The following is a 27,986-nucleotide window of genomic DNA, read 5'->3' on the forward strand; positions in this document are numbered from 1 at the left end:
AGATCTGACAGTTCTGGTTCTGTCTTCCACTCGGGTTGCGAGGATCACATGAGATGGGGCTCAGAACACGCCGCATAGATGACAAAACGCTTGTTCTCCACCCACATGAGATGCCATCCTTGTTCCCTTAGGGAAAACCTTCACGGAGTCGTTGCCTTCTGAAAATGTTCAGTGGCACCTGGCACTGACTAAATTCTTGGTATCGAAACCTCCTGCAAAGGTACAAGCAGGGTGCGGGCTGAGCATGGTGAGAATTTGGACAAGAGACAGCATTCTCGTGCCCTCAAGCCCTTGATCGTGATAACAAGATGGCTACCAATTTGGGGGACCTGGATTTGATGCTTTGGAGACCCTCCTCCTCCTGGCATGTACGCCCAGAGCCTGGAATGTGTATCCCAGGGTCCAAGGCTCTGTCTGCCACCTTGCCCAGCCTGGCTTGGGTAGGGGATCTGCGGGGCCCAAACCCCAGCCCGGTCCACAAAATTTGACCTCCTCTCCTGAGGGATCAGGCTCACCCAGCTTCCAGAGCTGCAGGGTCGAAAGCAACCCCCTCCCCAGCCCCTGGGCCCTAGCCTCACTCCCCAAAGCTGGCCTTGCCACTTCGGTCCTAACGACGCCGAATGAGGTCAGCTTGCTTTGCCATTCACAAAACACAATTTTTTTTTAATTTTTTTATTGCAGGGAAAGCTTTTCTATGTCTGAGGTAGGTCCTTGTTATCTACAGCAGGTTATGTTTTCACTGACTTTTGGTGTTTGCACATGTGTCATGAAAAAGGGAGTGACCCCAAAAGAATACAGGTCGGGCCTGCCCTTCTTCTGGGCTCGGGGCTCACCCCCAGGACCTCAAGTCGGCCCCAAACCATAAGGGCAGTAAAACTTGTGTTTCTATACACACACATACATGCAGACACACAAACATACATGGGAGTGCATGCACACACACGCAGGCACACACACACACACACAAATCCTAGGATATTATCTTCATGTTGCCAGCATTTTAATGTTCTGATATTCAAGTTTGAGGCACCAACAGGCTGTCTTGAAAGGCTCATTCAGCCTGTCTGCCTTGGAGCTATTTTATTTATAAGTCTTCTTGTCACGTCAAAGAACTCTGTGTTTCTTGTAGGCTGCGTTCGGGTGGTTGAGTGTTTTGGTTTTTGGCTACAGCTGGTTAATTTTTCCGAATCTGTAGATCCAGGTGTGAGTTGAGAAGTTTTTTCCCAAGCACAAGAAGTTTCCCAGTGAGCCTCGGGGTCCTCCTCGAAGTTTCCGGCGTTCTGTGTGTGAGAGCCTGCCAATATCAGAGAAGCTGTGAGTGAGGGAAGAAGGAGCTGGTGGCGCCCGCATCCCCTGTCTTCTCTCAGACACTGAGACTGGGAAGGACTTTGGAAGCAGGATCTTGTAGCCTGTTTAGAATATAGAGCTGAAAAACTGGTCAATGGCTAAGATATTAGCAAAAGCACAAATCCTTGAGGAGAGTTAAAAATCCTTGTTTCTGAGCATCGTTGAAAGCCAAGCACAGGAGTGAAAATGCCTGTCCACGTCTCTCATTATTTTCGAATACATCTAAAAAATGTGCGTTCATCATGTAAAAATTATATAGACTCTTACTTTCAAGATTAATGTCGCCTATTGTCTGATTGTTTACATGACCACTTTCTTTTGGTTAAAAAAAAAATGAACTTCAAGTTCCTTTAAAATTAGGAATTACACCAAAAGTTGCTCTATAAATAGCAAGAAACAAAACAGAACAAAAGCACTGGCTTTCTTTATTAGCATTTTTTTTTTTGCAGCCATTAAAAATTATCTTGTCTTGCAGTGATAAATTTAGGTGAGACGTTTTTTCATTTTCTGTAGAAAGGGCATATATGAAAAAGCCAGCTTTAACCTTGTCTTTCTGTTAACTGGCTCTAAAAGCTATGATATTTACACGCAGTCGGGAAAATGAAAGTGTCATTATGCATAAAGCAAAGTACTTACTTGTGTTGTGTGAAATCATGTTAGATTTTAAAAAAATAAAATGGGAGTATTTCAATAAATAAGACCACTGTGGTCAAATTTCAAACAATTTGTAATTGATGCTCCCACCCCCCCCCAAAAGTCCCTCATTCTATATGGGTTCATTTGGCAGGCAGTTTAGGTTTTGTTGCAATCATTTTAAAGAAGTCATCTGTGAAATCTTGGTTTTTTAAAAAAGTTCCTGCTGTCCCTTACAATTTAGCACTGAACCATATGAGTTCTAAATCAGGGTTTATTCCCTTTCTGTTTTTTCTTTATTCTAGAGGGCTTATAATTTACCTAGCTGACTGAAGGGCTGAGAAATGATACTAAAATTCCCATTTCATCTGTGGAGAAGAACAAATTTCAACTGACTTACATTAGCATTTCGGCGTTATTTAAATTTCTAAAAAATAAACATGTAACAGTTTTTAAAGTTTAAAATTGCTTTAAATTCTTAATAGCTAAATTCTGCTTAGATATAATTCAAAAAGAATAATGACTATTTCAGGCCCCTATAAAGGATTGATAAGATACAAAAAAATTCTTCACAAAAAAATCAGAGGCTTTTCAACTATGAAAGGAAGGCATTCCTTGAAAATTGAGGGAGTGAAACTCTTCAGATTTTCTGATGTCTTTTAATTCTTGTGGAAACTGGTACCTCCTTCTACCAGAAGCTGTTAAAGTCCAAATTCTAATATATCTTTAACTGCTAAAAAAAAAATTGCTATGAGCCATACAATAGATTCTTCAGAAAAGTGTTAATTTCCCAATTTATGACGATTCCATTTTAGAAATTGCAGAACTGAACAACCTGAATAAATAAATTCAGCACCCACATCTTTTTGAAAGGTAGTATTGATTTTTTTAAAAATTTAGTTTGTCCTGTGCTTTTTCTCATTCCTTATATGAAGCCAAGAATGTAGCTTTGGCATTTGATATATGCATATATAACCAGGGATATTGGCCGTTCATCTTTAATTCATATTTTCTGATTTGTGTTGTTACTAGTTTGGAATGAAAAATATTCATTGTCATTCCTCATCTGTAAGGGAAAATTTTTCATACTAACATGTATGTATGATATACAGTATAGTCACATATTTATATACATGATCAAACATTAATTTAGACTTCTGGTTGTTTAAAGCTCCCCTATTAATTGAAAAATATTAATTAACTCCTTAAAGAATGCTCTCAGGGCTGATAGACTTTTTTTTTGATACATGTGCACAGGTAACATCATGGAAAGTGAACGTGTGGACTTCCAAAATGTGTTAAATATGATAAAACAGTTGCTCACAGAAGGTTTCTAACCAGACAGGTGATTGCATGGGTGTGGAGCTCCACCCGGCATGCAACGGATCGCTGTCAGCTGCGGGCACAAGTCTGTTCTTTGTGTGTATATATATATTATATATATATACACAATATATATATTTACATATTTTTTTAAAAGAAAGAAGATATAGAAATGCTCTCCCAGCATGCTTTTTTCTTTTTTTTGCAGGGGGAGGCTTGGCTAGTAATGCAGTATCCTGCCCTGTGCTCTGTTCCTCACATATGCTTGTCCCATGGCCAGAGTTTCATTTCTGTTGCTAGTTAACTCAAAAACTGAGTAAACTAAAGCAAAAGATTTTGAAAAGCGCTTCATTATGTGTGGAAGGAAAGAATCCTTTCTGCGGGTGCTTGCTCGCTTTTCCTTAACCAGCCTGAGACCCTATAAACTGTTTAGCTGCTCTGAAGGCTTCTGTCCGCTCTCCTCAACTCTCTCCATAAGAAAAAGAAAATGCTTACCCAAGGTAAACTGATACTAATTGATAGGTTTTTGGGTAAACAATTGAGAGTAAAAATGAAGCCTTCATAAAGTAGGAGTACAAGTTATTACGAAACAGAGGTACCAAAATGGAATCCCAAACCTACAAACTACTTGGAGACAAAGGCAAAAAGAAACAAAAAAATCATAAGCCTGTTCTGCCTTTCCACACGGTACCCAGAGCTCCTTAGAGGCTGCTCCAAAGGACACATTGTCTGGGATGACTGAAGAAGTGGTATCCTACCCACGAGCCGCCACAAACTGGCCATCTCCGGTTTACCGGGCTAGTTTCAAAAGCATGAGAGTCTTGGGTGGGCAAGTCGAATGTCCAAAACCCCAGTGAAAGTGTAAGTTTTCACTCGCACTCATCCTGCTTGCTTTAATTAGATTAAATGCATCTGTTTACTAAGTCCTTGTAATATCTTGGATACCGAAGAAAATTTTAAACTATTAAAACGTCGCTAGGTTAAGAAAAGGGAAACTACACTCTCAAGTGCCCCATCCTTGTGAGGCTGGGCTTCGGCCGAAGGCTGAGCCGGGGCATAGCAGGAAGTGGCCGGCCGCATTCCCATTAGGCAAATCTTGGGAGAAATCAGGAAAAAATAACTGTATAAGGCTGATACTATAAACATCCTGGTATAGCGAGAGCCTCCCTAGGACTTATTTTTCAAATATCTGACCACGGGCATGGTGCGGCCCACAGGCAGAGACCAAGTTCTTCCTCTAGGAAAACTGTCCATCAGCGTCTTCCTCAACAAAGTCAATTCCCAGGCTTCCGTTTTGCTAATGTGAGCACGCTTTTTAATATTATTTACTTTGAATAATATAATGTGATAGCGAGTTGGAAAGAGACTTTCAAAACCTGAAACCTGAAAAATACCCAATAGAATTACCTGAGCGCTATTATTTTCTTTGCATAAAGCAGGGTTTGATTTTTGAGTCTGCAACCAAATTATATGTAAATCCTTGCCAAGTAGAGAGAGGATAAAAAAGAGTGTGCGTTCTCGAATATTATTCTGACTCACCCAATTTCTTGTTTTACCAAATAAAAACTGGGAGGAGGAAAGAGGCATTAAATTAACTTATTACTGTGTGTGAAAGCCAGAAAAAAAAAAATCAGCGAATAAAAAGGTTAGCAAGCTGCTATGATTATACAATGATTTCAGGTGAAAATTACAAAGCTAATATCCTGGTATTTAGTCACTGCCTTCAGTAATGATACAGTTGCCAAGTTTGTATTTGTGCCAATGGAACAAAAGTTGTAAGTGGCATAATGGAAGATAATCTCTTTTTCTTTGTGGCTTTTTTAATTCAGTGTTTTAATCCACCCATTTAATCACACAACATATATCACATTAGTTATAATATTTATAGTGTTTAGGAAAGTTATTATAAATAGATTACAGTGTGGTTGTGGGGTGTATTGGTTGTAGTATTTGTGTGTGTGTGAACATATCTCAGAGGTATGAAGCAGTTCTAGAGTTTGCACTTGGGAGTGGTTTTACATGAGAATAGTAACCAGATATTTATTTTCAAAATCCCCGTTTGGTTGTTACCAGGCTTGCTCATTATTTTGGAAAAACAAGATTTGGTATCAAAGGGGCCTGATACTTACAGCGTTTAGATCTCTGCCTTCAACCCAGTCTGCGAAGCATTTCTGTTGTTTTAGAGTCCCCAGCGTTGCTAAACCACAAAATGTCTTTAATATGTTTTTTATAAAGTAGTTGAACCATACAGTAAAGATGGGGAAAGGGGGAATTTATAATGGCAGTTAGCGGTTGGGTTCTTCCTTGGCGTGGCCGGAGCGGAGGGGGGGGGGTGTGATAGCAGGATCTGTGTGGCTTTGGGGGACTGCCCTGCACATAGTCATCTCGTGGGAATGTGTCCTCTTACTCCACACGTCCTAGTCAGGGCTGGGAACTGTAATAGTGAAGGAAATTATAAAGGACAAGAGAGATTGTTTTTCTCTGCCGTATTGCTAGAACGTGGGTCCGGCATTCCTGAGTCTCAGGCTGTCCTTTTCGGAGTCCTTTTCGGAGGAAGGAGGAGTACAGAATTCCTGGACTTCCCAAGCTGGACCCCATAGTCCTGGAAGCTGGGAGGGCCACCCTGGACCTTCCTCAGGGAAAGAGTGAAACCCACCCCCTTGAGAAATCACCCCTGCTTGGGCTCTCTCGGCTTGGTGTCAGCAGCCGTGGAAAGTGAAAGTTGGTCAGGATTTCGGTGAAAAGATTAACCAGAAAACATTTCTACTCCACTTTCTAAAACTGAATTTTCTCATGGGGGCGGGTGGGGGGGAGCTATCCCTAGCAAGAAGAGGCCACAGCAAGATTCTAACACGTAGGGAAGTAATTTTGGAAGATTTCTTAATGGCTCCTGTTTTTACCCCCCCTCCCCAAATCGTATGTCATACGGTGGTGGCAGTGATGTGTGTGTGTGTGTGTCTAGCACAATTCAAGGCCAAGGTCATGGGGGTCTAGGGAGCCTCCAGGGTGGGTCAGTGGGCAACAGAGGCCCTGGCCGAGCTGCTCCAGCTGCCCCAGCCCAGCCTCGCCCCATGGCCAGTGCCCCTGCCTGGGCCATCCAATCCAAGGTGGAATGAAGTTTCCTGGGAAGCAGGGCACACGAGGAACTTTTGAATTTACCAATGGCATAAAAAGTATATATATTTTTATGACAACGGGCAAGTTTCAATTGGTTGACAGAAATGGCGAGATGTGACGTCAAGGGACACTGGTTAGAATGCCAAGGCCGGCTGGGGGGGGGGCGGGGAGACAGGCACAGAGAGACACTGGGATGGGGCCCAGGAGGCCTTCTTTCTCTCGGGCCCCTGTCGCGGGCATCCGGGGACAACCAGGTCCATCTGGCTCCGAGAGAGGGCATGCCCAGGCAGGGGGATGGGGTCCGAGCACAGCGACCCCGTGTCGGCGTCCCCAAGCGCCAGAAACCACTCAGGCGCTCCTGCGGAGCAGGCAGAAAAAGCAGCTGCGGCCTTCTTGTCACTCTAACCAGTGTCCGGGCCCTGGAGCCCGGCTGGTCGCGACCGCGGGAGAGGGCGCGGGAAGGAACCGCGCGGCCCGTGTGCAGCAGTGTCGTCGTCCGGCTCCAAGATAGCAAAGCTGCGGCCTAGAACTTCTCCCCGCAGCTCCTGCGCCCTGGGCCGGGGGAGCAGGAAGTTGTTTCTGCGGGGAAGGAAGAGAGCGAGGTTGGAGCCGGGCAGCGGCTCCGGGCACGGTGCCCCCGCCCATCCCATGCCTCCCCGGGCACCGTGAGGGCCCCCCTCCACCAGACACCTTGCGCCCCCCCATCTCTGGGCACAGTGCGCTGCTCCCCTCCACTTCACAGGATCCTCTGAACCCCGCCTCCCACACCACTGGGCACCGCGGCCCTCCCGCAGCCGGGCGGGCGGTGTTGGGACGAGCCGCCGCGGGGTCCTCCTGGTGCGCGCCCTGCCCCGGGGGAAGCCCGCTGCCACCGTCGACCCCAACCCCTGACCCGGAGCCTCGTCTAGAACTCCACGGCGAACACTAGCCTCGCTGGGATGAGCCCGGAGACCTGGCCGCACTCCGCGGCTCGCACGGGGCTGCGTTCAGGCCAGGGACCGTGGGTTCGCCCCGGGTCCCCAAGCCGGGCCCGAGCGTGCGCGCGCGCGCCCCGCTGCCCGCAATCATGGCAGCCGGCGCCTCGGAGCGCAGCCGCCGAGCGCGCTCCGGCAGCCGCCTCGGTGCCAGGGCGGCGGGGGCGGGCCGCGGCCGGGGCGTGCGGGCCGCCGGGCGCGAAGCAGAAGGCTGATGAGTCCCCGCGGCACGGTGCCCCCTACCCCGCGGCGGCAGGCGGCCGGGACCGCGCGGGCGGGGAGCCCCCGGGGCGGCGTGCCCGCGGGGGCGCGCACGCGGGGCTGCGGGCCCAGGCGCGGGGCCCGGGCGGCGAATCCGCTGCTCGCGCCGCCCGCCCCGCCCGCGCGCGCCGGCCCCGGGAGGAGGGTGCGCGGCGGAGGGTGGGTTGGGGGGGGGGCGGCGGGGAGGGGCCGCGCCCGGTCCTCACCCGCAGCGGGCACGGCCGGGGGCCCCGGGCGGCCTTGTTGGTATTCCGGGCACAGCCGAAGCCCTGACCTCCCCGCGGAACAGGGGCGCCCGGGAGCGCGTCACGGCCGCTGCCCCCGGGCGGTCTCCTCGGGCTGCGGGGCCGTAGGCGCCTTGCTTCCCCGTCCCCTCCTCTCCAGGTCCCCCGTACCCCCTCCCCCGCCCTGATCCGGCGGCGAAGGGGTGGGCAGGGAAACGCGCTCTCTGGGACAGGTGCCAACTCCGAGACAAAAGACATAAAATAGGCGGCAACGGGGGAAGCGCGGCCGGCGCGCTCGGGCGGGGACGGAGGCGCCGCGGGGGCCGCATCCTCGGTGCCGACCCGGGAAAGTTTGGGAAGTAGCCGCGGCGGCTTCGCAGCGGCGGGGGACACACGGGCCGGGCCGCCCTCCGCGCCGCGCTCGCCCTCTCCGCGCCGCTGCTGAATAATTCATGGCGCGGCCGCCGGCCATTAGCATGCACCGGGCGCGCGGCGCGTCTGTGCCCAGCCGCCGCCGCCGCATTCGGCGCCCCGGCCGCACTAGACGAGCGGCCGCGCGGAGGCCGGGCCCGCGTTGTCCCCGCGCTCGCCCGCCGGTCCGCCGGCCCGGCGGCTTTCATTGTGCCCCGGGCCCGCGCTGCCCGGCCGTCCGGTGACCGTCCGCACCCCGCAGCGCGCCCGACGGCCCGGCGCTGGAAGTTCGGGCCCGCGGAGCCCGGCCGCCAGCCCCGGGATGCACGTGAACTTGGAGAAAGTCGCGGGGCGCGCCGGCGCGGACCTCCGCTGCAGGGCGTGGGCGTCCCCGGCCCCGCGCGCTTTCGTTTTCGTCCGGGACAAAGGTCCCTCGCGGCGCAGGTCGCGGACGTGGAGATCGTGTCCTGCGGGCCACTCTGCGGGGAGGTCCGGTCGTTCAACACAGGGAAGCCGGAGCCAGGAGAAGTGGAGCGGCGCGGTCCGAGGCGCGGCGCGGGACCAGGGGAGTGGGGCCTGGCCGTGCGCTTCGCCCGCGCCGTCCCGGAGCTGTCGCGCCCCTGCCACGAGTTGTGGGACATGGCACCGCTTTGCTCTCTGCCCTTTCGCCGCGTGAAGGAGAGAATCACTTGGAACCCACGACCCAGACCGATGGCCGAGGGCCTGTGCAGCCGTGGGCACGATAGCGCAGCGCCGGCTGCGTCCGGGCGCGTCCCTCCGGCAAGGGCAGAGCGCCCCTGTCTCGATTGGGTTCACTCTCGATTCTTGAGGCCGGTAAGTGCATTTCTCACTTTCGCTACTTAGTGAATATTTAAATATTAATGAAGGGATTTCTAAGAAGAGCCCTTCTGTAGGGCAGGCCTTCCACAGACCAGGGGACCCGGGAAGGAGGTCGTTCTTGAACCTGAAGCCGCACCAGCTTGCAAGAACTCCATGGCCGTCATTAAAATTCTGGAACTTGGAATTTGTGAAATACAGCTTCCGATCTCAGGTGTGTGCCGGCCATTTGCCAGAGAGAATTTTGTTGAACACATAAAATACCGTTAGCAGGCATCTTACGTAGAATAGAAGGAAACGAGAACACATCTGTTTTTAGATTAGATGTGTTCGGAAAGGTTAATTGGAAGCTACAGTCCAGCAGTGCTTCTTATTTTTTTCTGCTGGTCAGGCATTTATGAAGAGCTGGTTTAGGGCGGCCCTCGGTCAAGCACTGGCCGATCGGGCCGGTGGAGTGAAAGCCCTGTGCGTGGAAGCTGCTGTTTATGGTGGCATAAAACGAAAAACAACTCATAACTTTTCATAATAAATCCCCCTTTATAGGTGGGTCACATACGGGCCCAGCCGGCAGCCCTGGGGAATTTGTGCGGAGCAAGAAAGGGGGTGGAGGAATGCACATTGGCCGTAATTACAGGGCTTTAAGGTAACACTGAAATTAATTTCTTCAGAGTTGGGCTTCAGAGGCCAAGGCAGTCTCTGCAGGCCAGCACTATGTTCATTTTATTTTAGTTTGTCGGTTCTAGCTATTTGGGATTTTCAAATGCTTGTTTGTACTTGCGTGTACCTATCCTGTTAAAATGAAACCTGTAACTGGGGGGGATTAACCCGGTTTTTGCTATGATCATATCGCAGGTGTGATTTCCCCTCTGCTCTCCCCCATCTTATTGATGTGGTTTGGACAACCTTGCTGGGTGCCTTGACCACAAAATAATGGGGAGGGGGGCCTGTTTCCATAACACCCCGGAGTGTGAGCTGGCACTCGGAGGCTGTGTTTCCGGGAACGTGGACAGAGGCCTGAGTAGCCCAGGCCTGCCTCATGCCTCCCTCTCCCCGGGCTGCCTGGTTTCCAGATCTGAGGGGAGAACCCAGAGGGACAAGGTGACCACTTCAGTAAGGTCTTGCCCACCTGGCGCCGAGGCTGAAAGTTTGCTTCGTACTGTAGAGCTATCCTCGCCATCTTTTTTGGCTAGGCCATCCTCTGCTCCCTCGGTCCCCTGTTTTACATTTGTATTTATGACTTTATCAGAGGCAGTTAGCAGACATGAAACCCGGGGGTGGGACATTGGGGAGTGATCTCAGAAACCGGGGCGCAGCTGCGGAAGGCATGCCAGTTCGGCCGCGAGCTGCTGCTTGCCGTGGCATTGGCGGTGACGGGTTAGTAATTACGGAAAGCCCAGCTTCTGTCGGGGCCTTGCCTGTAAAATGCGGGAGACGTTTTCCCAGGTCCACAGATGACCCGTAACGTAGCACACGATGGGCAGGGATGGTGTGGCGTTCTGCTCAGACTGTCGGGAATCCCCCAGGATTAAAACAGACCCCGAAACAAGGGGCATGCGTTGCTCCCTCTTCGCGGGCCTACGGGCCATACGCTGGGAGCTGGGCAAGGCCTGAGCATCCGAGGGCCACTCAGTGGGGGGTTGCTGTTCGTCACAGCTCCAGAGGCCCATCGCCTGCCCCGTGTGTGCCCCGGGCAAAGGGAATGTGATTGGGGCTGAGAGTCCACTGCCAACATCGGGGCCTGCCCCGCAGACGGAGGCCCTGCCTCGGCACCAAGCCATCCTGTGCTGCCGTCGTCCTGTCCTTAGGGCCAGCCCAGTTCCACTGGAGACTCCCAGTGGAGACCCGGGTCCCGCCAGGGGCTTTTTACTACGTAGGGATGTCTCACCCGGATAAAAATGTATTTTTGAGGACGAGGACACAAGACGAGGTTCGGAAAATGAAACTGGCGCCTGTCTGGTTTTTATCACTCTGGATTTAAGGGAAAGAATGTGCTAAGCAGGGGACAGGGTCTTGTGGACCGGGGCGGGCTGGCGGGAGGACGGCCTTCGTGTTCTTGCTTTTGTTTTCAACCAGGGCCGGGCCCGGCGTGGCCCCTGGCCTGCACCGGGGCCTTGCCGTGCCCCGCCTCTGGCCACTTGAGGCCCCCGATTCTGGCCTGGGCGTCTCCAGGGTGTGGGTGAAGCTGGCTGTCCAGGTCTCACACGCCGCCTGAACAGGTGCAGACAACGTCTTGCTTGGCTCCACGGAAACAGCAGGGAGCTTTGCGGCGGGGCTGCTTTCGGGTCCCTGTGGCCACCGTGGATGACGCCATGCACGGGTCTCACTTGCTGCCATTCTCACCCCGGCGCGGACGAGGCCTGACCGGAAGGCAGAAGGTGGGGCCCAGGGAGGGGCCAGAGGGCTTTGCCCACCCTGACGGTCACCCTGCCCGGGTGGGTGCTCCTTGGTGTCCAGGGAAACCGACATATGCCTCAAGCGAGGGATGGTGCTCGGGAAGGGAAGGAGGCCCCAGAGGCCGGGCAGGAAAACATCTTAAAAGCATCACACCTGGCTGTTGTCGGGCTGGGAGGGTGTATCTGCATGTCTGGGGAGAACAGAGAATGCCCTTGCGGAAATCCCGTGAAGGGGGGCTGTCCTAGCTCACGTCCAGGCAGCTCCCATCCGGCCCCCACCCCGGGCTCACCATGAGACCCTGGACAAGTGGCATCACCTCCCGGGACTGCACCCCAAGCTCTAGAGCAAAAATAAGAATCCCAACCTCAGAGGGTGATTCGGAAGGTTCAGACAACATTATTTCCACAGACCACGGTTCCTGGCACGCGGCAGGGACGCCGTAAATGGCTGTTGTAATTGTTTTCATTGTAAATAGTGATCGCCACTTTTATTGCTGGTTATTATTATATTTTTGAGTTTCTAAGAAGCAGGGAACCTAGTTTTGGTTTCATTAGAAAGGACACCTGAGAGTTTACCATCCCCACCCCCCCACCCCCCAGGTGGTAGCGAAAGTGAACCTTGATCTTTTCAACATAGAGTGTCAGGAACTTGCAAAGCCAGGGCTTCCCTTACCCCAGGGACTTGGCTTAGGGACGTGCTTACGGAGGAGGTGCCCCTTCCTCGGCACCTAGGAAGTCGAGACCTCCCCAGTGATGGCACCTGAGGAGCCCACCTGGGCGCTGGCCCCAGGGGGCCGACCAGGGCGAGACAAGGGCAAGACACCGTGACTCAGGGGTCCAGAGTGGCCCACCCCAGTCGCCAGCCTCCTTGCGGGCAATGCAGGTAGCAGTTGGATGGGAGGGTTTCACCACTCTGACGAGCTAATTGTTCTTTGGCCCCACACAAGCGAACGTTTACCAAAACGCTTGCTTTGGGAGAATTTTCTCTCTCAGCTGATCATCCAGGAAGACCCAGCAAGATTGCCCTTTCTCGAAACATCTTGTTGGAACAAGAAAGAACCCCAGATGGTACCAGCCATGCTTTCTGATGTTACGGAGCCGAGGAGGGAGAAAAAGCAACAATTGTCTCTGGGCAAAGACAATGGACCTTTTATATGAAATATTTATTTTCAGGGCTGACCAGTGTCCCATTGGCTGGGCCAGTGGAGCGCCAGTGTCTGAGCATCACAGGTCCTGAGAACTGAGTCAGGGATGAGATTTACAGAAAAGGAAAAAAAGGAAGTCCCCTGACCTGTGGTTCTTGGGAAATTTCAGTGGGAATGTCTGGCTTTTTTTTTTTTTTTTTTTTTTTTTTAATCGAGTGGAGTTTAAACTTTCACAAGTTTATTTTTTCTTCCTCTGTGATTTCTTCTGCAAGGCCACAGGGGCATGTTGGCAAGCATTGGAAAGGTAGCCAGGTCGGCCTTTGTCTGCTGGGAGATGGCAGAATGGAAGTGAGACAAACTCACTTTGTCGGAGTTTAAGAAGAGGAAGGGTCTGTCCCCAGGGGGTGGGGGGAAAGCCACCAAGAGCAATTGGGGACAATATTTGTGATTCTCTGGTGTCCTTCACTCCTCCCCTAATCCTGTTCTCCGATGAACTTGGGATCTGGCCTGACTTGGCGAAGCCACACATGGTCTCTCGAACACCCTTCCAGCTGGACAAGCCTGGCGGCCCAGAGTTGAGCCGGATGGACATTTTCTGAAGAAACAGAAGGAACGGGATTTTACTCTGAGGCCTTCTTAGGAGCCACCTCCATCTTCCCCGCTCTGGGGCTGCCGGTGGCGCTAGAGCTGCCGACCCTGGCTTCTGCCGACCCAAGGTCCAGCTTCAGTGCAGCCAGGAAGGCGCCCTGGGAAGCAAGGCCTGGATCCCAGGCTCACGTTAGGGACTCCGGGAGGAACTGATCAGGCTGGGGCTCGTGATGGAAATATCGGAGAATCAGTCTTCCTGGCGTTGGGAAGGCCGTGGCGGACAATCGGCCGAGACCCCCCACCAGCTTAGGGGGTCCTCAGACTGGTAGGCGGAGGACAGAAGAGGGAGTGGCCCCGATCAGGGTGGACGAAGACGGGCCCCTCCCTGTCAGGCTTCCCCTTTACCCCAAAGACTTGGTTGGCAAATTATAATATCTGGCTTCAAAAATGAGGTTTTGTTTTTTAAATCGCTGTCGCATCTTTAAAAACACAAAAATCCTGGAACCTCTTAGCTGTGGTCCTGTTTCACCTTCTGCATTAACCCCCCCCCCCAAAAAAAATGCTATGAAGAGAGTTCTCTTTGGGGGGTAACCGTAACAGTCTCTGAGGCCCCGAGTAGAGTTGGTAAGATTGAAATGGAAAAGACTGAAATCTCCTGACATGAGGCAGAACAACCGTAAAACACAAGCTTTTATTTACTGAGTTTTTTTGTTTGTTTGTTTGTTTTAACGGAGAGGGGTTTGAAAGTAAAATGCTGCAAAGTCTCACTGTGAAATTTTGGACGGGAAACTTGTTTCGGTCCGTATGCAGGAGTCTTGCCTTTAGGGATGGCTCAGAATCCCTGTGGATGGATAAATCGGGCACCTCTGCAAACGGCCGGCCAGGCCCACTGTTGAATCAGCGGCTAAGAGGTTTTCTGAGTAGATATATGACCCCAGAGGTGATGGTTATTACTGCTGAATGAGCCTGGTAGTTGTGGTGAGAAAATGTGTGCATGGGACGTACAAAGTAAAGGCCAAATTTTCTTTTTCTGTTTTTGGAGTAATAGAATTTCCCCTTAAGATGGAAAACAAGAATGTTGTCCCTGTTGCCCCGGTTTCTAAAGGCAGGGCTGGGTTTTTCTGCGAATCGCCCTTCCTTTAATTCTAGGATGTCAGATGGTTAGGAAGAGCATTTAGCTGAAATATTTACCTGCTGATTTGGGGCTCTTAAATCTCGATTCGTCTTTCATGTGTTTAAGAGGGATATTTACATTCAAATCAGCCTTTTATAATTACATTTTAAATTATAATGAAATGATGGAGCCGGGGCTTCAGTCTTCCATATGTTTTAACAGTAAGAGACGCACTGGTGGGTTGCATATCACATCACCAGCCCTGGGCTCCGAGCAGGAGTGAACAGGCACCAGACACGCAGGTGCCGGCCTGCAGGGCCACATGTGTGTCCTGAGGATGTCAGGGTCCATGCGTGTCACCTGTGGAGCCCTCCCCGCCCTGCCAGGAGGAGAAGGGCTTGTGGATGGGGATTCTGGCCCCGGCACTGTGGCGTGGCTGCCAAACCTCACAGCATGCAGTGCATCCGAGAAGGGCCTGGTCTGGGCCTGGCTGCCCCTCCGCCCTGGCTGATGTCTTGTGTCCCGGACCCCACGCTGGCCCGCAGGCCTTGGGGCGGAGGCCTTTATCTCCTGGGCAGCCAGCTGGGCACAGCAGCGGCCACTTCTGGTCGTGGTGATAGTGTGTGTGGTGTGTGAGTGTGTGTGTGTGTGTGTGTGTGTGTGTGTGTGTGTGTCGGGGAGGCCGGGTGAGGGAGGGTGCCCACCTCCTCCTTTCAGGGCGGCCCCCAAACGGCCCCGCAGTTTTCAGTGGCTTTCCCCATGGATCATGGGGGACGCTCTCCTCCCGGGGCCAGGCTGTTTGTTGGCAGCCGTGCCAAGCCGTTCCTGGAATGGAATTCCCAGCGTTCCTGGTCGGGCGCGTGGCATCGGAATCCTACCTGCTTTGTCTCTGGCATCAGCTGGTGAGCTAGTCACGTGGCCGCGTGCGTGAGACCAGAGCCCGAAGATCAGAGGGCGCCTCCTGGCCTCTTCCTTCTCGCTCCCCCCCCACCCCCCGGCCTTGTGCTTCGGGTATGGCCATCTCTGCACAGGCATAAAGCAGTATTAAAATAAAACGTCCTCCAGGCAGCCGGGGCGCGGGGGGAGCTCCCAGCCACAGAAAGGCCCGTAAGCTGGGGAGCAACCCAGGGCCCACGAGCGAACTCTGGCCTCGGCGGCCCAGCCTCGGTCGCTCCACGCGGTCCCTTCCACCCCCAGAGCTGGCCCTGCCTGCCCGGGGACCCTGCCCACCCTGGCAGCCTTGTGGCTCACCCTGCACAGGGACAGCCAGGCGGTCATCGCCTCAGCTCCTGGCCACAGAAAGGGCCGATGGAGAGACCTGGGCAGGCTGGCCAAGCGGCCGCGGCCCGTGCCTGCAGGAGAGGGCCGCCGGGTCCGAAAAATCTCCAAGTGAGAGTGCCTGGGTTAGAACCTCAAGCCCAGTGACCCAGGCCAGGCACGGGTCACCTTTCCTCACTGTGGTGGAAGATTTGCCTCGGTGAAACTGGTGGATTTGTGACGGTCTGAATGGGGTGTGGTGATGGGCCTGGAGCCCGACCCTGGGCCCCTCGCCGCGGCCTGGCTGTGTGCATTTTTCATTGTGTCGTCACAGCAGCCCTGAGTGGCTGGAGCTGAGACCCCCGTCCCGTGTACTCATGGGGAAACTGAGGCCGGGAGAGGTGGCGTGGCTTGCCCGGGGTTAGGTGGCCACTTGGACCCAAGGCTGCGTTCAAGCCAGTGGTCCGGCTCTCGAGCCTGACGGCATAACCTCCCAGGGCACCGGCTAGAGTGGGCTCGCTCCAGGGGATCCCGGGGAGCACAGCCGGGGTGCTGGCTGCCGCCTGCCCCTCGGCCGGGCCCAGCGTGGGAACAATGTGGCCTCTATCCCCGGAGCAGCCCAGCCAGGCAGGCGGCTCGCAACATGGCGCCCAGGGCCGCGCCGCCTGTCCACGGGGAGGGCTGGCGCCCGGGCACGGCCCGGCTCCCGGCGTCTTCCTCAGGCCGGCCGCTGAGTGGCCAGACGCTCCTGCTGCCCCCTCCCTCTCCCGCTTGGCCAGCCGCCCCCCACCCCCGGTGGTGGGTTTCAGGGTCCGGCCCACCCGCCTCTGCCACGTCTGCCATCCTCCCGGCACCCATGAGCATCTTTCAAAAATTCCCGGTGGGCGGGGCTGAGCCGTAGCGGCCGCCTCTGGCCCCCCCTCCCTGGGCAGCCAGTGCCAGATGAGAGCAGGAGACAAAAGTAGCATTTTCCTCGTCCTCCTGGGCTGGCAGCGGGGCCTCCCCAGCGCCACTTGGCTCTGGCAGCCCTGCCTCTGGGTGCCGGGGTGGCCGAGGCCCAGGCCGCGCCGGCCAGGACTGAGGAACCGATGGACGATGGTGGCCAGAGACCAGGCGCCTGAGGGCCTGTTGGACGGGGGCTGGCACCTGGGCACGGCCTGCTGGCCAGCGGCCCCTGCCCTCCTCTGCTTGCCACGGGGACCAGCCGGCCGGGTGAGGGACACCGTTTTCACTTCCCTGCTTTTGAGAACCTCCTCATCCTGCACCTCGGGTAAGTCTCCTTCTTCCCTTCTCTCGCGCTGGAGATAAGCCGAGGGCTCTGCCATCTTGTGCTCGGTGCCTGTTACGTTTCCTTCCCTCTAATTGGTTATCCGAAATTCAAAATTCTATTTCAGACCGCCCCCAGCCCCCCACATCTTCAGTGAAGTGAGCCCTTCCAAAAACTGCAGGGAAGATGCAGCAGCCGGACCCATTTATTTTTAAGACCCAAAGCTGTAGGCTTCAGAAATCACAATAAAAATGAATGTTTGTTATTTCACAGTAGCTGCATGTTCAATTATAATTTGAACAAATGTTTCAGGAGGCATTAATAGGCACGGCCTACTCTCTCGTGCTCAGTTATGTCGGTTTATTGGGGGGAGGTCTTATCATCATCCTCATTATTATGATTTTAATTTTTGGCGACGCCAGGAGTGGCAGAGGGAAAAACACCAGAAACATCCATGCTCCTCCCAGCAAACTCCTCGGCAGGCAGGGCCAGGCTGGCACACGGGAGGGTGGATTCTGCTTTGAGAAACAGAGGCCCTTTCATTTTGTCCGGCATCTTTAATGCTGCCATGTCCACAGTTGAGCGATCCAGTTTCTTTCTCCCTTTTATTTTATTTTATTTTTTGGGAGGGAGGGGGGATAAAAGGAAGCTCTTTTCGGCTCTCAGCTTAGTGTGGGGAAAATCTTTTAGGTTGTTTTGGGCTTTGTATTTTAAGCACTTATTTAAGCCCGGGGGTTCCAGCTAACATTGCTGTGCCGGTTCCTAACCACCCTGCCCACAGACGGCTTCTGGGGTGCATGTGGGCACGTCCACCAGACCAACCCTCGGGGGCCCTGAGTGGTCCCAGGGCCTGCCTGTGCCCTGATCTCATCCAAGTTTCGCATTTGCAGAGCTGTGGCCCAAGGCATCCTGACCATCCAGGGCCTGAACCGTGGCCAGCGGGGCAGGGAGTAGAGTCCCTTGAAGACCTTTGGGTCCCTGGGCCACGCCACCACTGCCATCTGGGAGCTGGGTTCCGTGGCTGCCTGAGTTTCTCTGTTGGTCCCAGAACCTTTGCATTTAAAAGGTGGGCTTTGCAGGGTTCGGCTCGAGTTCACCTCCACCCTCTGGCAGGCTGACAAAAGCACCGCAGACACGGCCCGGTTTCCCCACGTTTGAGGGTAGCAGCCAGGGTCTTGATTTATGGAAAATGGAAAATCAGGCCCCGAAAGTTCTGAATTGCAACGAAGAGGAAAATTCCCACGTGAATACGTTTTTGTTTTCCTGATTCGGAGGCATTGGGGTCCTGTTTGTGCAGGCCTGAGCAGCTGGCTGGAGCAGACACCACCAAATATTGAGACTGAGCTCGGCGCGCACGAGGAGTATCTGCGCCTGCTTTTGTTCTTAGATTCGACAGCAGTCGATCCTGGAGGATTTGGGGCTGCAGATACAGGCGTATAGAGCAGAGATAATTAAAACATTTTCATGATTATGACAGCCACATTCTGCTGCTGCGAGCTGGAAGATCACTCCACCCAGATATTTAGCAAGCACCAAATAAAACACTGGTGACAAAATAAAAGTAATAGAAAAAAAACTGTGATAAATTCTAAAGGCAAAAGAGGCAACAGGATAGAGAGAGGTTGGTGGGGGGGGGAGGGAAGGTTCATCATTTTTAAAGAATTTATACTTTTAATAGCTGCCCACTCCTCATTTTTAAAATTTGTATTATAATAAAATTATAGTTTTATTATAATGAATGTAGGTGAATAGGCCTTTAATCCTAAATCCTGAAATGACAGGCAGATTTCCTGAGCATTAACTCGTCTTATTTTTGGACAAGGTAGAGGCAAGCGGCGTAAAGTCAATTAATTTCCATAAATGAGCATTTTCATCCTAAATCAGTATTTTCCACCGAGATTATGTTCAATCTAATGGTTTTAATATATATGGATAACACATTCTCCAGCATACACCTTATATAGTTGAGATAGTTACATGGGATCAATTATCACCTTCGTTTTTTAACTCTGGTAATAATACTTTACCTCCCCCAAATCAGTAAAATTCCACAGAATCTTTTTTTTTTTTTTTTAAATCAGGCAAAAGTATCAGCATTCTCCATGGCACCCAGTACTTCTCAGCAGTATTTTTTTTTTTTTTTAAGAAAGTACCACACATAGCAGTTTTCACATCATCGCTTCTATATAAATTCCACTATAGACTGAAATTATACATTCTCACAGCACAGATGGGCTGGTCTGTCATTATGACTGCCGGGTCCTTGTTGGAACACACAGCATATTTCAATTGTGGAGTCGACAATTTCGAAGAACTGAGGTCAAAATAAACAAGTTGCATTTGTGTTTAAAAGCAGTCTTATTAAATGATCTTCTGATCCCCTGAAAAATTTGGTAGCAGAACAACCATCACCTTTATTAAAGTTTAATTGAAAATTTGGTCTTCATCTGCATCTTTTTAAGACTCCAAATGCCCTATGGCAAAGGACCTTAAATGTTCAAATTAATTACCAATTTTTATCTTTTTTTGCATCCTGAACAGCCTAACACTAGATTTATATTAAAAATTACGGCGTTTGGGACTTCTGATTTTAATATCTTCATAATCTCTGTAGGAAAGACATTAAACCTTTTGTTGTTCTATGTACTTTCATGCAATTATTTTGAGAAGCTTCTGAAAAATCAGATGATAAGTATCTTGCATGGTCTCAAGGTCCATTTAAGTCCAAACTGAAAAAAAAAATTCAACAGGTAAACTACAAACACTAGCTATAAACTTAAAAAAATTATCTCACAAGATAACAATGCAGAATTTATTGGTCCATATCAACACACGTGAGGGCAGAGCAGTTTTACAGCCACTATAATTTGCAAATGATGATAACTTTATTTTGTGAATTTGCTCACGTTGGGAGGTAATCGGTTCTGAGGGTTCTTTTTCCGCCCCCGCCCTGTCTTGAAATGGTCACTTCTGCGTGTCTTAATTCTGGATTCAGGCTCTGCAGCTCTCAGCCTCCGAGGCCCTTCCTGGCCAGGAGCAGCTTCCCCAAGTGTCTGCCGTGCTGAATGAGAGAAGGGTGCTTCCCTCTGCCGTGTCCTGAATGCGCCCAACACCCTTCCAATTGTGGAACTTCCAAAGTAGAAGTGCTTTGTTGCGGCTTGTTTATTTTAAGGAATGTACCTGTTGGCGGAGATGTTGGGGAGTAATAGGAAAAGTGAAATGTTGATGAAATTTGCCAGAGCCGTTTGGGAGCTGCTCTCTGTAGCGGCTGTGCTATCGGATTTTTTTAACCACTTCATCCTTTCTGATGTTGGTCTTTGACTCTTGTCTCTGCATCAGAAATGTGTTTATTATCAGCCCCGTGAATGTGGCACTGGTCTGGGGCTCTCAGAGATGAGGCACAGCGAAGCATCCCAGCCTTCCCGGGTCAGAGCTTCAGAGCGATGGCGTCATAGTAACGACAGTGGCGGTGGCAGTGGTAGTCATGACAATACTCCACCGTGTGCTTCGCACCATGCCAGGCTTCTTCGTGTTTGGAAAAGAAGGGTGGGTGGAGGAGAGCATGAGCTCCAGAACTCATGGCTGGGGTTCAAGCTGAGTCATTTTTAGTTGCTGGCTGTGCTGATCAAGGGTGAGCCATTTCACCCCTCTGTGCCTCAGTTTCCTCATCTGTAAAACGGGGACAGCAGGTGCCCCCACGCACAGTCACACACATAAAGCGCTGGACGCGACACTTAGTTCATAGCAGCCCATGAATCCTGTTCATCCTCGATTTATTGCTGAGTTTCAGAAACGCCCGCAAGGTGGGGGTCATCATCGCCGTTCCTCAGGGGAGGCCCTGAGCCTTAGAGGGTCAACCGTCTGATGATGGTTGGGATGGATTCGAGCCCGGGCCTGCCGCCCTCCAAAGCCTGTGTGCCTTGTGCATTAAGTGATAGTGTGGACACGCGTGTCTACGCAGCAGCCCGATGTGGATGGCGTGCCTTTGCCAGTGTGTGTGCACACTGACGGTACTGTAACACGTGTGCATACGCACGGCTGTCCTGTGCTCCCTGGTCCCTGGGCCACCCCGAAGATGCCTGGCCGGGCGTTCCACTGCCCACTGGATGGGCGGGTCTCCCAGCGCTGGGTGGAAAGGCACCCAGGTGCGTGAAGCTGGGCCGGCTGCACTCTGGGCCTTGGCCAGTCACCCTCGTTCTCCTCAGAGAGGCAGGCCATTCCGGACGCCGGCCATTTGCAGACCCGGAGGACTGGCATCGGGCCTCCAGCCCAGGAGAGGAAATGGCGGCGGGGCAGGCCCAGGACGGGATCGGGGAAGGCGGCCGAGGGCGGGAGCGGCCGGAAGGCCTGGGGTGGGCGCGTCATCATGCCGGCACCCTCCTCCGGCGGCAGAGCCAGCCTTCCGTGCAGGTCTGCATGTGTGTGCACGTGTGTGCACACGTGTGTGCGTGCGCCTGCGTGCCAGGCTCGGGCCCCTGAGCTGCACACCCAGGAGCCTGAGCAGGCCGTTCCCCCCACCCCAGGAACACGGCGGGGACTGGGCGGGGGGTTTGATGAGACGGCGTGAACCCCCAGCCCACCTTTGGGCAAACAAGGCCTCGATGAGGATGGTTCTTACTGCCAGGCCTTGATGTCATCTTTCAAGTGGGGCGACAGCGTCGGCCTCAGGGCGCGGTCAGACGCGGCAAGTGGGAGCCTGTCTGGAGGCCGGGCGGCTGGCCTGTTTCGTCCTTCGCTGTGGCCTCGAGGGAAGAGCCCGGAGGCCTGGGCGCCCAGGTGAGCTGCCTGCCCCTCTCGGCCTCGGTTTCCCCGCCCGTGAGGCAGAGGGTAAGTCCTACCCACAGGTTTCTCATGGAGGAAAACGACGTCACCTGCCATTGACGGGAGCAGGTTTGGGGGGCCCGCAAAGAGGGTCCTGCCTTGGGTCCCTGTGACTCTCAGGGGACTCGGGACGCAGGAGCCGGGCCCCCAACCCCAGAAGGGAGCCGGGGGTGGCTCCGGGGGTCCTGGCCGCTGCAGCGTGTGCGCCAGAACCTCTGGCCCAGTTTCCTGGGCGCCGGCCCCGCCCCGGGATTCCTGCGGTGGGTGTGCCCGCGCTTCCGGGCCGCCGTGGGCGGAGGGATCCTGGGGGCAGGCGGCCAGTTCCCGCCGTCCCGCCCGCCAGAGCCTCCCTGTTGTGCTGCTTCCTTCAACTCGATGGGACGAGGGGTCCCACCTGAGCCCCCCGCGCCGGGTCCAGGCCAGCGGCCCCCCACCGTGGCGGCCGAGGCCTCCAGCGGCTGCGTGGGGGGCTCGGGGTGTGGAGAGGGTGCCCTGCGGCCGGCGCCTTTGTCACTGCGAACGCGCAGTAGTAAGTCGCCAGCACTTCCGAGGCTCTCGGCACCGGGTGGGTGGGTGGGTGTGCCTCGAGGGTCTCAGCTTCGGGCCGGGTGCCCCTGCCCGGCCTGTGACCAATGCCAGCGGCCCGTGACCAATGCCAGCGGGAGGCCCAGGGAAACAACTTCCAGGTGGTGACTCCTGGGCCCGGCAGCGTGGCCGGCCACCACGGTCCCCAGCCTCAGCGGTGCCACGGGGGACAGGCGTGTCCTGCAGTGTCCAGTTGCCAGGGGAGGGGTGAGAGAGACCAGCTGGGGCAGGACCAGCGGGGGGACCCGAGTGGTAGAAATCCCCTGCCTTGGCCCGCTGGAGAGAGGCGGGGGCCGCACTCGTCTCCCCCATGGGAGGCCAGCCGATGTCCGATATTGCAAACAGGACTCGGCTCCCAGGGGTTGGGGGGAGCTGACCTTCGTTGACCTACTAAGTGCTAGGCCCAGGGCTGAGTACTTCTTTTTGTTTTAATTTTTTCTTTATTTTTTGGCTATACCACGTGGCATGCAGTATCTTAGTTCCCCGACCAGGGATCGAATCTGCGCCCCCTGGAGTGGAAGCGCGGAGTCCCAACCACTGGACCGCCAGGGAAGTCCTCAGGGCCGAGTACTGTAATCACCTCTTTTTAAACATCTATTTTTAAATTTAATCTGCCCAATTCCGTTTTGTTTCAACATCCAATCAGAGCCAGCACGTGCCAGCGCTGTTCTGGTGGCGGAATAGGGCACAGACAAGGCACCCGTGTGGAAGGCGGGTGTGAACGGTTCTCTCTCTGAGAAAACCAAGGCTCAGAGAGGCCAAGGAATGTCGCCAGAGTCACACAGCTAGCAGGCGACAGAGCCTGCACCCAAACCCGGGTCCGTGACTGCGAGACCCACACCCTTCCCCCCCCACCCCGGCCGGGGAGCAGCGCGCCCGGGATCCGTCTCGCAAATGCTGACCTCGGCGCGTTCTCCCCACAAAGCCGTCGCCAGGCGGACCTGCCCTTCGGCGTGGAGTTCTGCCCCAAGGGAGAGCCAGGATTTGCCTCCGTCCCTCCCCTCCTGAGGAGCCATAGACTGTGGTGGTTCTGGGGGCCCCCAGGACCCGTCCCTGCCTGGGTTGCTGTTTCTCTAGGATCTCGGGCCTGCCGGTTGGGCTGACGAAGCCCCTGGCGCCCTCCAGGCCTCTGTGCTCAGCGTGCTGGCCGGGCGTGGACAGCACGCAGCGTGGCTGCAGGCGATGGGAAGGAGGGAGCCGCGGGTGGTCCTTCCTCCCAGTGTTCCTGCGGCCCAGGGTGGGGAAGCGTACGAGGTTGTAGGCCCAGGTGACGTCAGCAGCTCTACAGAGGGTTTAACACTCAGACACCAGGAGTCAAACCTTCGGGAGGTGCTGTAGAAACCCGAAACAGGCAAGACCATTTTGCAGGCTTGAGCGTTCTCAAAACGGTCCTTTCTGCTCTGTGCCAAATCCAGACCCTTCCGTTGTACGGGGAGCCTGCTGTGTAGACCAGGAGCCCAGGGGTTTTCTCAAGGTTTTCTCCTGGGGGCTTGTTGCAGGCACGATTCAGCGTCTGAAGGACCCTGACCTCTCTTCCGTGGAGACGCACTCAACTTATCTTGGGGTCCGTGGACTGGCCGGGAGTTGGGTGTCATCGGCACCTGCTGAGGTCTGCTCCATGGCCGCGTCCCAGGGTGAGGGGGCTCCCACAGGTAAGGGTAGAACAGGGGTGTCGGGGTGCCGTGTGCAGGGCAGGTTAAGCTCTTGTGAAAGCAGTTTTCTGCCGGCGAACAGGAGCCCCGTCATGTGTTAGAGACCCCGCCGTCGGTCCCCGTCTGCCCGGCCCCTTGTGTGGTACTCTGTCCCTGATCCTGCAGCTTCCTTGCATCACCGGGTGGGTGGCCCAGCGCCCACGTGATTCTCCAGGGCACCTCTCAGAGAGGTTAGGGAGCCAGCTCTGGGCAGCCCCGGCTTGGGGTGCGGGAGGGGACTGGCGGCACTGTCCAGGGACCAGAGGGGACAGACGTCGTGGGGCGCCGGGTCCCCAGCTGGAGGGCTAGAGCCGTGAGGGCTAGAGTCTGTCCCCAGCTCCCAGGCAGGGAGGCCGTCACTCAGCAAACATGGGCGCCCTCCAGGAGGCCCAGGCCCAGGCTGAGATGGTGCGGGTGGGGAACAGAAAGTTAGTCTGGAGCAGCCAGTGCGAGTGCCCGAGGAATCCGGGAGGCCCCCTGGAGGTGGCAGACCCACGGCCCCAGGCTTGTTAGCGAATCCAGCCGCGGGCCTGCCACGTCCCAGGGCCGTGCTGCCAGGCGCCGCCCCTCCCACCGCCCCACGCCAGCCCTGCACAGGCCACATCTGCTGCCGCAGCCCTGCCAGGGCTCCGCCTCCATCCCCATGGAAACCACGGGGACTGGGGGTCCTGCTGCATTTGGCCCGCTGACTGGTTTCCATTAGAGGCAGCCTGCTTTCCTTGAGACTTGCCCCTGAAGTTCAGGGCTCCTCCCAGGGGTTTCTTCCTGCGTTTACTGAGCGCCGGCCTCTCCTGTGCCAGGGCACCCAGTGGTCTAGGCCTGCCCGTCCTGGCTGGCATCCCTCCGTGGGGTGAGTGCCCAGAGTCCCACCCAGGGCCGAGGCTGCTCTTCATCTTAACGGGCTGCAGGCTCAGACCTCGTCTCTTCTCACCCAGGACCACTAGCTGCTGAGGCGCGGACGCTGGACCTGAGTCAGGGGCCCCGGTCTCCCGTCCCAGCTGTGCCATAGATCACTAGGGGACCTTGAATGGCCCCTCCCCTCTCCGGGCCTCAGTTTACCCCTCTGTAAAATGAGAGGGTTGAAGTGTTCCTCCAGTTCCTTGCAACGCCACAAAAGGAGAAAGAAAGTGAAGCTGCAGCAACGCCAGCTCTCCTAGAGTCTCAGTTCTGGGATTTTTGTTTTCAAAGAGGGATTTTTTTTTTTCCTTAAAGGAAGGAGCCATGGAATTTGACCGGAGATCAAATTTGAGAGGCCGACAGCCAGCCAGATCCCGCGGACCCACGGTGGGGAAGGCCGGGCTCGGCTGTGGGCGGCCGTGCCCGCCAGGCTCCGCTTGACGTGTCGGGTGCCCAGTGACCTGGCTGTGAACGCAGCGAGCAGAGGCATGCGCCGTGCCCCCGACGGAATCCAGAGGGCTCTGGAAAACTACCCGAGAGGTTTCCGGAGGTCAGAAATGTGGGCAGAAAATGAGATCCAGCTTTAAAAAAAAAAAAAAAAAACCCCAGCTGGCTCATCCTCCAGGGAGATCGGGGGCCTGTGAGAGACCTGGGGGAGCGCCGATGCTCGGTTATCTTTGAAGAGCTCGCCCAGGGCTGATCCGTGGCAGCTGCTGCAGACCCAGCCTGACGGGCGCCCTGGTGGAGGTGCCGTCTTCCCGCACTCCTCCTCTCACGGGAGATGCCGGGTGACGCTAGGGGACATTTTTGCCCAACCTGCCCAGTGGGTGCTTCGGCTCCTCCCATGAGAACCCTCAGCTCCCACTTGCTTATCGTGAAATGTCACAGATATCGTGGGGGCTGGCTTCTGCTCGGTCCCTGCAACTGCTGTACTGGGGACACTTTGCAGCTTGTGACAAGGAGCAGAAGCTCAGGGGCGACAGGCCTTCATAGCAGCAGGGAGTGGTTTGCTGGGTGGTTTGGGCAGATTGCTTTCCTCCCTGGGCCTCCGTTTCCTCAGCTGTAAAACGGGGGTTGTGACACTGACCTGCCGGGTTAGTGTGGAAATTAGGTGAGCCTTGGGGTCGAGGCTGGAGACGTGGTAGGTGATGGCGTCAGACTGCGCCCACCCCACATCCCCATCGTGAGTGAAGCAGGCAGCGCATCCCAGGGTGCCGCAGACCCACGGCGGGGCTGACCCTCACCCGGCCCGTCTCCAGGGAAGTTGGGGACAGACTGCATTTCTCAAGGTCACCTGGAACCCACTGCTGGAAGGCCCTGGGTAGCCAGCACGATGGATGGTGCTTCCTCTTCCTCACCTGAGCCCAGGGAGCACAAACCTCCCTGCCGGAGGCCGCCTGGGTTTGCTGGCAGGTCGTGGTGGCAGGAGAAGCGGCCGACGGGCCCTGGGGACGTCGTCATTGCAGCTCAAAGGGTAGGCTGGTAGCATCTTCCGTTTTCTGTCCTGGGCAGGAGTGGAACTTTGGTCTGAATGACGGCGCCCCGGGAGCCCCTGCCTCAGTGCACCCCAGCCCGGCCTCCCCAGTGAAGTAGGCCGAGGGTGTGAGCTCAGAGCAGCGGCCTGCCGCGCTGGCTGACGTTAATTTAGACACGGGGAGACTGGGATAATGTAGGAAATGATGGAAATTTCCCCAGGGAAAGAAGAAGGGAAGCTTAAGTGCCCAGATAATTATACAGCCTGGCGTGGTGATTTATGGCGGGCAGGCGGGCTCCCCTGGCCGGCAGCACTGCCCCCTCCCGTCTCAGCCCCTTGTGCCCGGAGACCGGCGGGCGCCGCCCAGCACCCGAGTTAGGCCGTGTGTCACAGGGATGGAGCCCCTCGGTGTGCTGGGCCCCGACGTCGGTCATCGGGGCGACGTCGTGGAACTCTGACGTGCCCCCCGCCTGGAAAGCTGAGGTCTGGGAGGCTGAGCCCCTCACGCAGCTCTAAATGGTGGCGCCCAAGCCAGGCTAGCCAGTGTCCGAAAGCCCAGAACCTTCCTTCTGCCCACAACTGCATTTGGGGCCTCGGGCGGGCAGGGCCTGGGAGGCGGCCCATTAGAAAGGTGACAGGTCAAAGCAGGGTGGCAGCTATCACTGCTGGTGCCACAGGAGGGGGACAGCCAAGACCGCAGAGTTGGGCAGAAGTAAGAAGGTGCGTTTTCTGGCTTGGATCTGGGGCTGCCCTGTAACTAGACGAGAGACTCCAGGCAGGCTGCCTGGACAGTGCACCATTTGGGGCCTGACCTTGGGTGGCTTCCGCTGGGGACTTTCCTCTGCTGTGACCACACCCATCCCCCCCTCCCTCCTAAAATTCCCGGGGGATGTCCCCAACAGCTTCTGACCTGCCCAGTCATCCTCGACTCCCCTCCCTGCCACACCCAGACCGTCCCGAGTCCTTCCAGTTCTGCTGTCTTTCAGTATCTCGCCGACGCCCTCCTCCACCCGCCGGTGCCCGTTGTCTTGCCCACCCTGGAATGTGCCCCGTCTCCCATCCTGCAGGCTCCCCTCCAGCTCCTGGCTGCAGTCCAGCCTCCCCTTCATGGGACTCGAGAGGCCCCCAGCAACCTGCCCTCCCCCTTCCACGGCACCATCCCCCACCTCTCCAGACTGTGACGCAGCATCACCTCCTCCTGGAAGCCCTCCCTGCTCTCCACATGCCCACTGCCCTACAGACCCGTTGCCCTGGGAGACTGGGCGCCTTGAGAAGGACAGGCCAAAAGCACCAGCCCGGCACAGGGCAGGCTCTTGGGGAACATTTCATGAATGAACAAAACAGAATCCAGAGATTGAAACAGAAGAAGAGAAGGCTGTGCACCAACTCCCTGAGTTCCGGGCCGCACGTAAGCCATCAAGTGCGCCACTGCGGCCAGGGGGTCAAGGCGCTTGGAGAAACAAGGAGACAGAGTTTACTTTTCCGCCTTCACCAGATACATTCCCTTTCAGGTCAAGTCCGGGGCTTGTGAAACCTTGTCACAAATGGGTGTGATGGCGCCGGACGGACAGGCCCAAGCTCTGCACCCTTGTGGCCGGGAGGGTGGACTGCGGGGGTAACGCGGGGC

General features: G+C 55.1%; 2 protein-coding genes and 1 long non-coding RNA gene across 3 annotated transcripts in view; 1 reads left to right on the top strand and 2 right to left on the bottom strand.

The window, feature by feature from the left end:
• Positions 1-4,914: 4,914 nt before the first annotated feature.
• LOC125960556 (translation initiation factor IF-2-like) lies at positions 4,915-8,208 on the bottom strand. Its single transcript, XM_049694943.1, has 3 exons — positions 7,938-8,208; positions 7,350-7,856; positions 4,915-6,999 (listed from the first exon to the last, which is right to left on the bottom strand). The coding sequence occupies exons 1-3, from the start codon at positions 8,206-8,208 to the stop codon at positions 6,944-6,946; spliced, it is 834 nt and encodes a 277-aa protein (XP_049550900.1). The 3' UTR covers positions 4,915-6,943.
• Positions 8,209-8,243: 35 nt separating this feature from the next.
• The window catches only part of LOC117196450 (uncharacterized), a 41,056-nt gene continuing 21,313 nt past the window's right edge, over positions 8,244-27,986 (top strand). Inside the window, exon 1 of the mRNA XM_033404958.2 lies at positions 8,244-9,124. Within this exon, the coding sequence (XP_033260849.2) occupies positions 8,930-9,124 (195 nt within the window). The 5' untranslated portion in view covers positions 8,244-8,929. The remainder of the gene's footprint in view (positions 9,125-27,986) is intronic.
• On the bottom strand, positions 13,943-15,369 carry LOC125960503 (uncharacterized). Its single transcript, XR_007470228.1, has 2 exons — positions 15,246-15,369; positions 13,943-14,094 (listed from the first exon to the last, which is right to left on the bottom strand). It is a non-coding gene; the product is annotated as an uncharacterized LOC125960503 (long non-coding RNA).

The sequence above is a fragment of the Orcinus orca genome, chromosome 11, assembly GCF_937001465.1.
Source record: "Orcinus orca chromosome 11, mOrcOrc1.1, whole genome shotgun sequence".
NCBI classification, from domain to species: Eukaryota; Metazoa; Chordata; class Mammalia; order Artiodactyla; family Delphinidae; genus Orcinus; species Orcinus orca.

What these genes read in the sequence shown, in the direction of transcription:
- LOC125960556 (XM_049694943.1), bottom strand. Translation starts at nt 8,208, where the DNA reads ATGCGGCCCCCGCGGCGCCTCCGTCCCCGCCCGAGCGCGCCGGCCGCG. An exon ending in CTCCCGGGCGCCCCTGTTCC is followed by an intron (nt 7,857 to 7,937) that starts GCGGGGAGGTCA and finishes GCTGCGGGTGAG; the next exon opens with GACCGGGCGCGGCCCCTCCC. An exon ending in TCCGGGCTCATCCCAGCGAG is followed by an intron (nt 7,000 to 7,349) that starts GCTAGTGTTCGC and finishes CCTTCCCCGCAG; the next exon opens with AAACAACTTCCTGCTCCCCC.